This window comes from Apium graveolens, chromosome 4 (assembly GCF_009905375.1).
Source record: "Apium graveolens cultivar Ventura chromosome 4, ASM990537v1, whole genome shotgun sequence".
NCBI lineage: Eukaryota > Viridiplantae > Streptophyta > Magnoliopsida > Apiales > Apiaceae > Apium > Apium graveolens.
In genome coordinates, this window is record NC_133650.1 from 252,722,770 (window position 1) to 252,739,081 (window position 16,312).

Below are 16,312 nucleotides of genomic sequence, written 5' to 3' on the forward strand. Positions count from 1 at the left end.
CTATACATATATAAACAAAAAAACATCTTTATTAAAAAACACACCGAGTACATAGAACAACAACATGAAACAAGTACATAAAATGAGTACATAATGGAAATAAGTAAAACATAAAGGAAATAAGTAAAGCAAGACAATACATATGAAGTCTAGTCGTCTAAACCATAATAAAGATTAGTACCAGTGTCTATTTCATTTGAGGCCTTATTGAATGGTTCATTAACTAGATTATAATTAGCGAAGTTGGTTTCCACTCTCTTTCCATTATTCCTTTTGGATGACTCGTAGAGATCAACAAGATGTTTGGGTGTGCGACAAGTACGTTGCCAGTGCCCCTCATATCCGCACCTATGACAGATGCATCGGTTCTCTCCTTCTTGGGGTGCCTTTCTTTTATTTGGCACTTCACGTTGCCATTTCTGGTGGTCAGAGTTATAACCATCACGTTGCCACTTCAGGTGGCCAGAATGATATTGATTGTGAAACCGACCACGGAAATTTCCACGTCCACGGTTTCGTCCATAACCCCGTGCTCCTCTATGCCCTTTCCCACGTTCATTCTTCAGGAATGACGTGTTATGTACTTCAGGTAACTGGGCAGAGCCTGTAGGACGTATTTGGTGATTTTTCAGTAGTAACTCATTATTCTTTTCAGCCACAAGAAGGAGAGATATCAGCTCACCATATTTCTGAAAATTACGCTCCCTATATTGTTGAGCCAGGATCATAGTGTTGGGGTGAAAGGTTGAAAGGGTCTTTTCAATCATTTCAGCATCAGTAATATTTTCACCACATAAAATTAATTTTGAGTTTATCTTGAAAAGAGCAGAATTATATTCAGCTGCAGATTTGAAATCTTGTAACCTCAAATTAATCCAGTCATATCGGGCAAATGGCAAGTGAACAAGTTTCTGGTGACCAAATCTATCCTTGAGATTATTTCAAAGGGTGAGTGGATTTTTGATAGTGAGGTATTCAGATTTTAGATCTTCGTGGATGTGATGCCTAAGAAAGATAATCGCTTTTGCATTTTGTTCAACAGTTGGGATTTTTTCCGGGTCAATGGTATCTTTTAGGCCATTAGCACTAAGGTGTAATTCCGCATCAAGGACCCATGACAAATAATTATTCCCCGAAACATCCAAGGCAACAAACTCTAATTTTGCAAGATTCGCCATTCTGAATAGATTTTAAATAAGATATAATATGTCACATAATATTTAAACAGGCAAGTTGAAATCATAACTTTATACAAAAGTTACAACGGCATAGCCGGCCAGAAAACTTTTGATATTACTTGACGGCAGCGCCATCTTTATAGTAGTATTACTTGACGGCAGAGCCATCTTTATAGTATTATTTGATGCATAATCATCTTTATAGATTTCAATCAGTAACATAAATATATAGTGATATTTAGAATAAAATGGGGAAAAGAAAACGTACCTCTTTTATGAAATAGTTTTAATTGATAGGAACTCGTTGGTCAGAATAAGTTGTAACTCTTTCGAGAATAAAACTTTAGTTGGTAGAGACTCATGCTGATAACATGTTATAAACCTTGAATTGAAAATATTAGTTATGTTTAATGTAGAGGAAGTATAGGAGAATAGAAGATGGAGAGAAAAGTTATATTTCATTTCATTAGCTACATGAGCACTAAGTAAGCTATTCAAATCTTCTTTATTAAGTATTACAAAACTTCCTCAACAAGCTTTACAAGTCTTCCTTGATAAGCTTTACAAGTCAATCTCGATAAGATTTGAGAGACTTCCTCGATACACTTTGATAATCACTTTATATTTATTCAAATATTTTAACAAAAATAGAATATTACAAATTTTTGAAGATTTGGCAGAAAAATACCGCATTAGTTAAACACAGTGTCCGTGTCATACTTTGCACTAAATAAAATTATTATAATTGCTCTTTCCTCTTACAAACCAAGGCATCTATTGAGAACCCTTGTTTCAACCCAAGTAGATACAAATTCAATACAGACCATAAAGAGGACTAACCCAAGATTCAGCTGGAAAGCATGAATTCAAGCCTTCCTTGCATACGAGACCATCTAGTTTACTCAAGACTGTCATAAAACTTCAAGCTTTTGCAGAACTATGGCTTCTAAGGAGTTGCATCCGAATCTGAGTCTGCATCAGACTGAAACTCTGCAGGTCTTGTTCTATTCATATTTGCTTCAAGTGGGGGGAGCCCATCATCATCACTTATGTCAACCTCATCGTCTCCCTGCAACAAATCACAACTACTTGGAACTTCATCAAGTACCTCTGGGCTTGCAGAACTGAAGGTTTCTGGCCTGCAAAGGTCACAAGCATAAGCACAAAGAAACTTAAATAATGACAAAATTATGGGAATGGAGAAATTCAAACAATAGAAGCTTAATAAAAAGTTTTTAATTAGTAACGAGACATGTGATCACAACAAGGCGCTCATTGGTTCCCAAATAGAACACTTCTGTATAACCTCACAAAATTAGGAATATCAGTAACTTTTTAAATACATTTCCTAGGTTTTATGAAACAGTTCTGTAAAATAGTACTAAAGCCATTATTTCTTAGGTTTCATCTAAAAGTGAATTGACGAAGATATAACAAATCTCATGCAATTTATTGCATATAACAGAACCACCATTCCCCTGTTACTCACACTCTTCAATTTACCACCGTACTGTTTCTCTATCGCAAAAAAATTTGGGAAACAGTCTGAATCCAATACTTCCTACTAAAACTGGACACAGCAACCCCAGTATCCAGTCCAAGATAAAATCATGGCACTGATAAGGGCTAGGGGTGACATGTTTGTAGGACAGAAAAAAAGATTACCACTCCGAAGCCGACAGGTTTATATCAAAACTACCGCTATTCTTTCCTAAAATTTAATTTAATACAGTTCGACTAATGCAGAGTTCCTCGGGTCTGATCGAGATCTCGTAGATGTCCTCTAATGTAATAAGTAGTCAGACAGAAAGATTTCCTCTGATTTAATTGAAGCTGAGGCAGATGGGTCTAAAAAGAGTCAAAAAATAATGAGTATTTCCTCTAGGATGATCAAAATGAAGTTAGACAAAAAGAGAGTTCCGCAAATTCAATTGAAAGTGGTTGATACGTTTAAATAAGAACTGCAATTCCCCCTCCTATATTGGTAGAGAAATAGAAATAACAGGAATGAAATTCCCCTAATTTGATGCATGTGTGTGAAGAGGGTGGAAGTTGGAGAAACCATTTTGGAAAAACATACTTAAATTATGCTACATATATTTTTCTTCTGATAGTTGCATGCATGCATGCAAAGTCCTCGACCAGTTTGTCCTGTGATCATAACCATAAATCTAGATATTTTTGCATTTAATATATCCAAATTTTTATTCCCATGCCCGATCCCGACATCCAAATCCATGTAGCACAAATATTTTCCTATATTTTTTTAGCTTATTTTGCACAAAATTGGATTGTTATTTAATTAGTTTTTATCTTTATTGCGGGAAAAGGAAATTCTTATACTAGAAGGATTGTGGTTGAAATTGCAAAATTTGAATTATATTCTAGCAGAATTCGGATTTCCAGGACATGCGCGCGATAACCGAAGTTTCAAGTGTCCGATTTAGGTGATTCAAGCGTCATTGGAAAGCTTACAAGAAAACCTTTATTTCAAGTTTGGCTCGGATTTTATTGATATTCCAAACTTCCCAGAAAAAGACCAGAAGCTGCCAGCTTGAATATACTACTTTGGAATCCTACTATCTCTATTAAGGAAACTCCTTTGTTTTATTATTAAATTCGTAAATGTATTATCATTGGTCAGTTATATATCACATATATATTAAGCAAGAAAAAAAAAAAGAGGAGACATGTGCGTGACTAGGGACAGCAGTTACTACATATTAACACTAGAGATGGCATTTATTATTTTACTCTTTTGGCCTAGTATTTTTTTTACTTTTCATTGTCATATTTTTATTCGAGAGCTACAAGCAAATCACTAATAAACATACAATCACAATGATCCTCTAGAAGTTCCAAAACATTACATACTAAGCAAGTACAAAGTAATATAAACATTCCCCGATCATAAGTAACACGTATATCACTCCTTATTAATCTCTCCCCACTTCACTAGCCTTTGACAAATAGGCATCAAAATCATATGAGGCCAATACAAGAAATATGTCTAAGTACGTAATATGGTGTGTCACTGAATAAAATGATTATGCTCAAAGGCTATTAATGAATCATATATGCAAGATATATTAAAATGGGATGATGTATGGTTAAACCCGAGTACTTTTATTATGTTATCAATAAATTAATGTCATGCATCTCAAGAAAGGTTTAAGACAACTGCTAATGATGGAAATGCCATGTGGACACACAAGCAAACGAATACAAGATATGCATATAGGCTTAAACGCTCACTTGATGTCAAAAGATAGTCAATCTCAAGTTATAAATATTCTTACTAATACATCTCTTCATGCTCAAAAAATGAAAACCAACATATCCTTCACATATATTATGTCCATTTAATTACTTAATACATTCAATCATCTATTAACTTCAAATAGGATATTAACTTCAAATAGTAGTGAAAATGTGTACACAAGAGTATAACATTACACCTCTCAAACAAAAGAATAACACAAGATCACTTAGCATTCTATACATATATATTTAGCTAAACTTGTAAAAGTAATGCATCAACTACTTGATAGACAACCAAAAATATTTCACAATATTATCTCCATCATTTTATAAGGCTACTATTTTATTTTAAATTTTAAATTTTTTTGAAGTTTTTACTATCAAGAATACATCTCCATATTTAAGTGATGCATGGTCTACAATGCCTCTAAAAGAAAACTAAGATGAACACTACAACACCTACAAACTAAAATATCAAAGCAAGAAAAGAACTATTCTACAAAAGAAAAAAAATACTCCCCTTGGTCATGTTCATTGGTGCGAAAGTGTTGCTCCGTGAAACTAAAGATGTTCGCTATCTTCTTGGACATAGCTTCTTGATTTTACGAGCGCTGTTTTATGCTTCCTAGTAAATTAGCATGGCCTTCGATTATTTTAGCTTGGCTTTGGCGCAATCATTAACTTGTTCTTTAGTGAAAGTTTAGGATCTGATTCTTGTGCTTCCAAGTGTACAGAGCCACTTTGGGAAGAGAATAATCACATGCATGAGTGACTCGTGTTGGATGAGGCTGCAACAGATGCATATCGACTAAATAATTCTCAATCAATTTTAGTAGGCCATACATCAACCACAGGTAGACTTGTTTTGTTCCGATCAAATACACCCATCCTTTCATCAATTCTCATCACAAATCCTCCCATCACAAGTGTATTGCTCTCACGCTTACTTTGACATAAAAATCTTTCAATTAACACGTTCGTCCAATTAACCAGAATGTCGGCATCAAAGTGGTTCAATGAAAAATGTTCAACCTTTTAAATTTTATTGTTGCTTTCCTACCAACCAGTTATATTAAATGACATACTATAAGCAAAGTAGAGAAAAAGAGAACTTACTATTGTTGATGATCAAACGGCATGAGAATTGTATTTAGTAGCACATTAAAACATGTTATTTAGATCCAAAAAGGAGTTGCCTAGTTGTTTGGTAGCACTTGTTAATGGATGAGCCTTCCTATAAAACAATCACTTCTGAATTTTTAAGTTCTTTTCATGTGGTGCACGACAATACCTTGACATTCAGAATTGCAAATTTCCAACATGAACTCAGAAAAACAGCATTAGCAAATATGTTTGGATGAAAGCTAGTTGAGGAACACGTGCTACCCTGCAACTACACAACTCCGTTTTGGATCAAAGTCACACATTTTCCATGTGCAACTAAAATAATTGCTCGAACCGCTTCATCCTCAGCAAAAGGAAGATCTCTTATTCGCTACTTTGCTCGAATTATTTCATTTACAATATTTAATCGCGAGTAAAGCAACAACAAAATTCAAAAGGGTGAGGTTGTTTTAGTGAACCACTTTGATGCAGGAAATCCGGTTGACTAAACGAACCTGTTATTGAAAGACTTTTGTAAAAGCCAAGCGAGAGAGCTATACACTTGGGATAAAAAGAATTGTGACGAGAATTGCTGAAAGTTTGGGTGTATTTGATCGCAACAAAAAAAGTCTACCATGCTGGATGGATTACCAACTAAAATTGATGAGAATTATTTAGTCAGCACGCATTTGTTGCAACCCATCCTTGTCTCAAAGGATTAATACAAGTCACTCATGTACGTGAGTATTCTCTTCCTAAATGTGGCTTACTACAATTAGAAGCACAAAAATCAGAGCCTAAACTTTCACTAAAAAAACAAGTTGATGAATTGTGCCAAAGCCAAGATGATATAAACAAAGGTCGGGTTGAGTTACAAGAAAGCATAAAATAGCTCTTGCAAAATTAAGTGATAGTCAAGAAGATGGAATACATGATTACTTTTATCGAGCAACACCTTTCGTACCAATCAAAAAGACACATGTGGGAGTATATCTTTCTTTTGCACATTAGTTCCTTTCTTACTTAGATATTTTAGCTTGTAGGAGTTGTAGTGTTCATCTTCATCTTCTTTTAGAGTCATTGAGGACAACCTCACTTAATTATGGTTAATAGTAAAAAAATTGAGAATTTTTAAAATTAAAAATACAATTCTAAGCTTACAAAATGACAAAGATGATATTATGAAATATCATCGGTTGTCTACCAAGTATGGTGCATTACTTGTACAAGTTTAGTTAAATATATCCATGCATATCAAGTGATTTTGTGTTTTTGATTCTTTTGTTTGAGAGGTGTAATGTTATTCTCTTGTGCACACATTTTCACTAGCAAGCTAAAGCTCATAGACTCATTGAATGTCTTAAGTAATTAAATTGATCTACTATTTGTGCAAGATATGTTGGTTTTCATGGGCACACACTAGAAATACCCTTCTTTCTTTCTTTTTTTTTTATCGTAGCTAACCCGCAGCCGCTACCCTTTAGGTGCGCACCGGGTAAAACCCTACGGGCTCACACAATAATCTACAAACCACGTGAACCAAGGTAAACCGCATTTAAACGACAGGTTCTGACTCAGGAGGCATAATCATAAATTCTCCTTCCGTCGGATTCGAACCTATGACTAAGATATCCCTTCTTTAACCAACTAAGTACCCTTCTTGTATTGATCAAATATAACTTTGATCCCTATATGTCAACGGCTAATGATGAAGTGAGGAGGGAATAATAAGGTGTGATTTACGTGTTACTCATTCTAATATTTTTAATATAGGGGGAATGCTTAGGTTAATTTGTACCTGCTAAGTATGTAATGTTTTGTTTGGAACATGTACGGAAAAATTGCGATTGCATATTTATTATTGATTGTATATTTATTAGTGATTTGCATGTAGCTTGTGAAAAAAATATGAAAAAGGAAAAAAGGAAAATAGATAAAGGCCAAAAAAATAATAAATTTCTTGGGAAAAAAAAGCAAAACAAAGAAAAAGAAATATTTATGTGAGAGCATTTTCTTTTGTATCGTTTTCTAGTCATGTTATAATATATCATCTCAAGCTATGTAAAGTACATATACATAACAGTCTAAGTGTGGAAAGGACACATGGGGAGATTGTGGGGGAGATTGTGTGACAGATTATCGAGTATTACTAACTTTTGAAAATTCACCCTATTTGGATTTATTTGACATATTCCTAGCCCATTACAACCCGAATAAAATCCTTTTGATTACATTATTCATGTATGTATGTTGTGTTTTATGTATATAATTTAGTTATATAAAACATTTTTTGTAGGTTTAAACCTAAATATTGTTTTATGATTATTTTTTTAGATTAAAGTACGCAACTATGCTTTACCAATAAACATTAATAGTGTAAGTTCCACAAGCCTCTAAAAAGCGGTTAACTATTTCTCCGATGCACTAACAGGCTTGTTAAACTTCTGCTCTAATTAAACAAACGATCAATGAAACTGTCAATTCTTTGATACTTTAGCATTGCATGCTTCCATGGAGGCTTTAAAGATGCAAGAATTAAAAAAAAGATATGGTTACTACATCAATCCAGCGTTTATTCGCATATTATTAATGTTTCAATACATTTAAGCACATACATGTCTTGGACAATATTCAAACACTCACCCTCCAATAAGAGAGTAAGTTTAATATCAGTGGGCTAAGAGCCCTTTGCTAAGATAATCATTTATTTCAATACTCCCTCCTCTCCGCAATAAAAAGTCAAATTTTGAATGTGAAGTCATCATGGATTTCAACTAAGTTATCCGGACTCGGGTATGGGTGTTGGACAAGGGTTCAGATCCACGTGTCACATACCCTTCATTTCTTAAAAATTAGGATTCGTGGATATGGATCCGAAATTGAACAGGGGTGGGGGGATTCGGCTTATAGCCTTTACGTATGTGATATTATACCTACATTTTATATATTTTAAATATGTGAACTAGTGTCTTCCACCAATACAAGGACATATAGTAATTGTCTAATAGCATATATCAAAAGAATATCATGAAAATGGTAATTTATAGACATCCCTCGTCAAAAACAAGTTGTTGTGAAGCTTTGTAAATCATTTTGAACTATATTTCCAGAAATAGGAGTGTCCAGGAACAATTGAAGGATCCGACTCAGAACCCATACCCACACCCATGTCATGTCCGATTGACATAGGTATGAGGGAAAAATGGAAAAGTTCTGGGTAACATAGGATTTCAAAATTCAAATTTGAGAAAATTCATTTGGTTTTACTTATTAAATTACTGACAACATAAAGAATCAAAGTAACAGCTAAATACTTATATACAGTATATACACATGCATATATTTAATATTTTTAAACATAACACAAAACTTTAAATTTATCAATTTGTGAATTTAGTTTAAAAAGTGTATGTTGAGTTGTGGACTAAATGTAAAGCAAGTTGCAGCCATGATCCCCAAACAAGTTGTTCGAGCAGTCAGTCAATGCTATGCTGACATTATACTGATGATAATGTACATTAACTCAAATGTGGGAGGTAAAGCTATTTCCAGATACCACACTATACACATATACACATAGGAGGACTGGTTAAGAAATCTACTATGCACAAACTCTCTTGGGAAGTGTATTATGCGTTAAAATTACTAGAACACGCCCATATGACCATCAGATAACATTGCAAGCCATACTTACTTACAATCAATACCCCCACACCACACACACTTGATATAACACTTGTTGAGCTGCAAGCAAGCCTTAACTCCACATAAAGCCTCATACTAATGGAGTTATCTAACTGCTTATATTCTAGCAATCTACCCCTCCACAAAAGTGATGTGGGACAACTTTCAACTGTAAATAAATCGGAATTTTGTCTACTATACTTTAGGAAGCTCTGCTAAAGTTTTCTGTATGAGTACTTCGATTATATGAGGGTTCGAAACAAATGAAAGATACAAAATGAAATTAATCATGAAAAGGAAGGAAAAAGATCAACAACGAACCATTCAGGAGACTTTTTAAGTGTGCGGACTTGTTCATGATAAAGAACTTGAGAAACAATACAGCCCACTTTTCTTCCAGACTCGACAGCTTCCAATCTCCCACTTTCATCAACCACCACGAAATTACCTGCACAGATGCACAAAAGCTCATTAAATGATTTCCAAACTTGTTAAACGGAAAATATGTCTTTCCATCGCGTTACTAATACAAACTAGTTACCTATCTTAATCCACATGCTCTTTTGAAATTTAGCCGGAAATAGTGCCAGTGAATTATCTCCTTTTGCATCCATTACCTTTCAACATTTAAAAAAAATTTAAACAGTACCATCATATATTGGATATCAATTGTATAGCGATGATGATAATAATCGTTATTATACCTCAATGAGATTGGAACCTCTAAGGGACACGACTTGCATAATGGTTTGGCCTGGAAGAAGAGTTAACGTATCCTTACCTTCGCTTGCCCTTTTTAAATTTTTCCTTCCTCCCTTCATTTCTGTGCAGCCTGGGATTTCAAAATGAGATTGTCTGGTCTAGGTCCTGAAAACTGTCACTATCTTTAAGTAAAAATCCAATACATGTAATTCACAAATCAGATATAAACGTATAAATTAATGTTTAAGTTCTTCCTATAAATAGTAAAGCTGGGAAAAAAAAACATTTTCTATTTTGGCTGGCAAGGTTGAAGGCTACACTACATTCAAGGATATATCTTGGAATGGCAAAATAATAATTAACATAAATAACAGAATGAATTATGACTAATAAGTTTGGTCATGCTATAATACAACTTGTATTATACAATCCCACTCCACAAGGCTAATATTTTGAAACCTTTGAAACATAACTTTTCATTTTTTTAGTAGAGCTTTATTAGCTAAAGAAGTAGTATTCACTCTTAAGTAAATCTAGGAATGAACGAGAATCAAACCAAGAACCGGGACAACAAGGATATGCCTTTACCACTTGGGCTACCCCATCTCCGTAACTTATTTGTTAGCAATTACAGAAACTTCACTCATATACCAGTGACTAACATCTCATTTAACCAATCATCTATGGTCCGATTACAGAATCTACTTCAACAATATCCACAAAAATGACTTGCTAGTAGCAAACTAAACGTGATAATTTATAAAACACAACTCACTTGAAGGCGTGCTCAGCAATTTTAGTAAACTAGCATTGCATAGAAAGTCAATTGCTGTTAAGGGTTCAACAATTGCAAAGGGGGGAAAGTTATAACAAGACTTTCATCAAACACATAAAACATAATCACATTAAAATCAAAACTTATTTGTAACCCATTTCAAGATTTAACAAGATAAACAAAAATGATTATGTGGGTATCACCAATTTAAATACAAAGCAAATAATAAAACATAATAAAAAGAAAACAAAGAGCAACCAAAGAAGCAAAAACATACATTTGTAAAAGATAATAGAGGAAGTAGCGCATTACCTGAGTGCTCGCGAGAGAGGCTAGGGTAGGGGCAACAACAAAGTTGAATCTTTTTCACTTTTCAAGTTGTTCTAAAACCTTACCGGTAGTCTGATACGGTGATACCGTGATATACATGAGAAGAAGTTCTTGGACTCTTGGTCAATTGATTATTTTTTTGATAAATTAAATTGTTTAGTTAATTTTAATAAAAAAATATTATATATATATATTTTTTCTTTCGCAATAAAAAAAATATATACGCATAAACATTAGTCATAGACGCACTAGTAGCAATAATAACAAGGTCTTGGACTCTTGGTCAATTTATTATACATATTTTTTTATTAACTAAATTGATTAGTTAGTTGTGCCAAAAATATATCATTACGTGTACTTTTACTTTTTTGTTATGGTAAATGTTAGGTCACACACACTGTAGAAGGGGGATACAGTATTTACTACAATCAAATCGAATATAAGAACTCAAGTAATAAGAAACAGATTTTATTCAACACAATAAACTTTATTACAAAGAACTGTCCTCTCTCAGTAATGAACAAATTATCACGAGAGCTGCTAGGGTTACAATGAATAATAAACTCGATTATGATAACACATATAATGTAAACCCTATGTCTGTGTTTATATACTACACAGTTACAAGATAATCTTCTAATTGATATCGAATATAATTCTGATTCCTAATATATATCAATCAGTTATCTTTTCTTCCAAGTATTCTATTCATTATAGAATTCTTCTTCATGCATATCTCTTCTTATTTCAGTCTCGATCTTCTTTCCTTTCAATCAGCCGCCTTCCTTATTTGAACGTCTCCTTAAGTCCTGATAAATATCTCCTGATAACTTAAGTACTAACAACTTAAGTTCTGACTTCAGTATAAGTACTGATTTCCAGTTAAGTACTGATTTGTCATGTTAAGTAAGATCTGAAAACTAAACACAAATCATATTAGTCATGACATCACAAATATATCTAACAGTAAATATCGTATTATAAAGACAGGATGCTTGGATCCGCTTGAAATCTTGCACAAAGACATGATGCACTTGAACAGTCTTGCATTCCAAACTTCTTCAACAAATTTCTGGTGTACTTAGATTGACAAATAAAAGTTCCTTCTTCATTATGCTTGACTTGAAGGCCCAGAAAATAGCTAAGTTCTCTCATCATACTCATTTAATATCTTAACTGCATTAGTTTGGCAAACCTTTTACAAAGTCTATCATTTGTAGAACCAAAAATGATATCATCAACATATATCTGCACCAAAAGTAAGTCATTTCCATGGTTGAGATAAAACAATGTTTTATCAATAGTCCCTCTGTTAAATCCACTTTATAGAAGAAACTGAGCTAATATCTCATACCATGCTCTTGGAGCTTGCTTAAGGCCATAAAGTATTTTATCAAGTATGTAGACATGATGAGGAAATTTTGAATCTACAAAACCTGGAGGTTGTTCAACATATACTTCTTCTTCTTCCAATTCTCCATTAAGAAAAGCACTTTTTACATCCATTTGAAAGACTGTAAACTTTTTGTGAGCAGCATAAGCCAAAAATATCCTTATGGCTTCCAATCTAACAACTGGTGCAAATGTTTCATCATAATCAATTCCCTGCTGTTAAGAGTATCATTTTACAACCAGCCTTACTTTATTTCTTGTAATTATGACATCACTATCAGTTTTGTTTCTGAACACCCACTTTGTACCAACAACAGATCTGTTCTTTGGTCTTGGCACTAAGGTCCAGACTTTATTTCTTTCAAATTCATTTAACTCTTCCTGCATTGCTTGCACCCAATCAGCATCTTAAAGAGCTTCTTCCACTTTCTTTGGTTCAGTTAGAGAAAGAAAAGAGTGATAAAGACATTCATTTGATGTTGCTGTTCTAGTTCTAATACCTGCTTCAGGATCTCCAATACTCAAGTCGGGTGTATGAGCTTTAGTCCACTTCCTTGCAGATGGAAGGTTATCTCTAGAACTGGATGCTCCCCCGTGATCCATGTTGTCTCCATCAACATTTTCTGATGCTCCCCCTGAAATTATGCTCTCTGAGTTGGATCCTTCAGAATTTGAGTTTCCAGAATTATCAGTATTTGAGTTTCCAGAATTATCAGAACTTGGCCCATCAGAACTTGATGAATCAGAACTTGAAGAGCCTGTTCTAGATTCTGATGCTTCTTGAGATGTGATTGTATCTTCAATATGCTCCCCCTGCATAGGTGCATTTTCCTTTGGCGTAGTTACCACAGTTTCAATAACATCAGAGTTTAACCTATCAGAGTTTGCAGTATCAGGATTTAGACTGTCAGGATTTAGACTGTCAGGATTTACAGAATCAGAATTTAAAACTTCATTCTCAAATCTCAGCTGATCATGATCATTAAAATCTTCAAGTCCAATAATCTTCTTATCATCAAAAGAGACATTGATAGATTCCATGACAACCCTTGTTCTTAAATTGTAGACTCTGAAGGCTTTTATGGAAAGTGGATATCCAACAAAAATTCCTTCATCGGCTTTTAGATCAAATTTGGATAGCTGTTCAGGATGAGTCTTAAGAACAAAACACTTGCATCCAAATACATAAAAATACTTCATATTTGGCTTCTTTTTCTTCACCATCTCATATGGTGTCTTTCCATGCTTGTTGATAAGTGTTGCATTCTGAGTAAAACAAGCAGTCTGCACAGCTTCAGCCCAAAAATAGGTTGGTAACTTTGCTTCATCAAGCATAGTTCGTGCAGCTTCAATAAGAGTTCTATTCTTTCTTTCAACAACTCCATTTTGCTGTGGAGTTCCAAGAGCAGAAAATTCCTTCTTGATTCCCTGGTCTTTGCAGAACTCTTCCATAATCAAATTCTTGAACTCAGTGTCATTATCACTTCTTATGATTTTCACAGAGTCTTTGACCAATTTATCCAGTTGTTTGACATGATCAATCAAGATAGATGCAGTTTCACTTTTTGTGTGCAAAAAATACACCCATGTGTATCTGGTGAACTCATCCACTATGACCATAACATATTTCTTCTTTGCAATAGACATGACATTCACTGGACCAAATAGATCAACATGTAGTAGGTGATAAGGCTCAAGAATTGAAGATTCAGTCTTGCTCTTGAATGAAGATTTTCTTTATTTTGCCTTTTGACATGAATCACAAAGGCCATCAGGAGCAAATACTGATTTTGGCAGTCCTCTCACAAGATCTTTCTTGACTAGTTCATTTATATTGTTGAAATTTAAATGAGAGAGTTTCTTGTGCCAATTCCAGCTTTCTTCAATTGATGCTCTACTTAACAGACAGATTGCGGAACCATCAGTACTTGTTGAAAGCTTAGCTTCATAAATGTTACCATGCATGTATCCTTTCAGAACAATTTTGCCTGTAGATTTGCTTACAACTTCACAGTGTTCTTCAAAAAAATTCACATGATAACCTCTATCACAGATTTGACTAACACTCAGCAAATTGTGTTTAAGTCTTGAGACAAGAGCTACTTTTTCAATGATGACATTTCCAAGATTGATATTGCCATATCCCAGAGTTTTTCCCATGTTGCCATTTCCATAAGAAACACCTGGGCCAGCTTTCTCCGCAAAGTTTGATAGCAGGGCTTTATTTCCAGTCATATGTCCTGAACATCCACTGTCCAGAACTAGGATGTTTTTCCTGTTGTCCTGCAATCACAAAGACCACTAATGATTAGTTTTAAGGACCCAGACTTGCTTGGATCCTTTGGCCTTATTAAGTTTGTTAACATTTGCAGCGGATTTAACATCAGAGTTTATGTTAACAGTTTTCTTATCAGAATTTACAATATCAGACTTTGCATCAGAACTTACACACTAGAAGGAATAATCCTAACTTTCTTTAAAGAAGGTTTTATTTGATAATAATCATAGTACAAACTATGATATTCCTTACAAGTATAAATGGAATGCCATAAACTACCACAATGAAAACAAGGATTTTGTGGCCTATATCTAATAGACTGACTCTTAACTCCTGATTTTGAAGGTAAGGAGTTTATGTTCTTATTCTTCCTGCAAAAAGAAGCCAGATGGTTAGAATTTCCACAGTTATAACATTTCTTTCTAGGAGCATTAGGAACAGGCTTATAATCATTGCTTTTATTCACACCTACCTTTCCATTCCTATTTTTCCTAGATGGATTTACCTTGTTTACATTCTTAACATTTTTCAGCTTATGTTTAAGCTGCTTCTTTGTCATTAAGCCTATGTTAACTTCAGTTGGCTTATCCTGTTTTGGTTTGTCAGAAGTTAATTTCTCTTTAACTTCTGATTTATCAATATCAGACTTTACACCTACAAACTTAACATGATTTACCTTTGGCTTCTGTTTAACGACTATAGGCTCAATTTCTACAATTCCTTTATTATTCTTATCATCTCCATAACCTAAGCCCTCTTTCCAATTTCCACTACTTAACGGATTCTGAGTTATTCTGCTAGAGTTAGTCCAAGTCCTGATAATCTCTCTTTCCTTTTCTAACTCAGTTTTTAGAGATTCATTCATTTTAAGCACTTCATCTCTAACATAGAAAGCATCATCTCTATCTTTCTGAGTTTAATGGAACATAACTAACTCTTTTTCTAAATAATCATTCCTCTTTTTATAAGCAAGATTTTCAGAAGTTAATCTTTCACATGTTAAAGTTTGATCTCTATAACTAATGAACATGGTTTTAAGATATCTTCTCAACTCAGTAATATCATCAGTATGGAAGGCATAGGTAGTTTGAGGTACCTTTAACTCAGCAGTTTCAGAACTGCTATCAGCATTTGCCATCAAGGCATAGTTCACCTCACTTTCAGAATCTGAAGTGTCTGTCCAGCTTTTCTTCTTTGTGACAAGAGCCTTACCTTTGTCACCCTTCACTTTCTTGCAATCAGGAGATATGTGGCCTTTCTCACCACAGTTGTAGCATTTGACATTTGAGTAATCTCCTCTGTCAGACTTTCCTCCTTTGCCTTCATATTTTCTGAAACCTTTCTTATCAGAACTTGCACCTATCCTGGAAAATTTCTTTCCCCTTCTGAATTTCCTGTATGCAATCTTTGTGATTCCTTTCACCATAAGAGCACACAGCTTCATCAACTCTTCATCAGGGTCCATCTTAGATAGACTTTCAGTTTTTGAATCCTCATCACTATCAAGACTTGATGACTCGGTATCAGACTTTGTGATGAGAGCCTTTCCTTTGCCTTTCTTTGAGACAACCACTTTTGGGGATTCTTCCTCAGCCTTAAGAGCAACTG

At 34.2% G+C, this 16,312-nt stretch overlaps 1 protein-coding gene across 2 annotated transcripts; it reads right to left on the reverse strand.

Annotated features, from left to right (window-relative positions):
• Positions 1-1,779: 1,779 nt before the first annotated feature.
• Positions 1,780-11,168, reverse strand: LOC141720825 (uncharacterized). 2 transcript variants are annotated; one of them, XM_074523460.1, is made up of 5 exons: positions 11,017-11,168; positions 9,932-10,094; positions 9,769-9,844; positions 9,549-9,675; positions 1,780-2,317 (listed from the first exon to the last, which is right to left on the reverse strand). In XM_074523460.1, exons 2-5 carry the CDS (start codon positions 10,046-10,048, stop codon positions 2,125-2,127), a joined length of 513 nt encoding a protein of 170 aa, XP_074379561.1. In that variant the 5' UTR covers positions 10,049-10,094; positions 11,017-11,168; the 3' UTR covers positions 1,780-2,124. The 2 variants fall into 2 exon arrangements, with proteins under 2 accessions (XP_074379561.1, XP_074379560.1); XM_074523459.1 differs by having other exon boundaries at positions 9,932-10,101.
• Positions 11,169-16,312: the final 5,144 nt, after the last annotated feature.

Coding starts and splice junctions, on each gene's coding strand:
- LOC141720825 (XM_074523460.1), bottom strand. CDS start 10,048: ATGAAGGGAGGAAGGAAAAATTTAAAAAGGGCAAGCGAAGGTAAGGAT. Junction 9,845..9,931: donor GAGGTTCCAATCTCATTGAG/GTATAATAACGA, acceptor AAATGTTGAAAG/GTAATGGATGCAAAAGGAGA. Junction 9,676..9,768: donor GAGCATGTGGATTAAGATAG/GTAACTAGTTTG, acceptor GCATCTGTGCAG/GTAATTTCGTGGTGGTTGAT.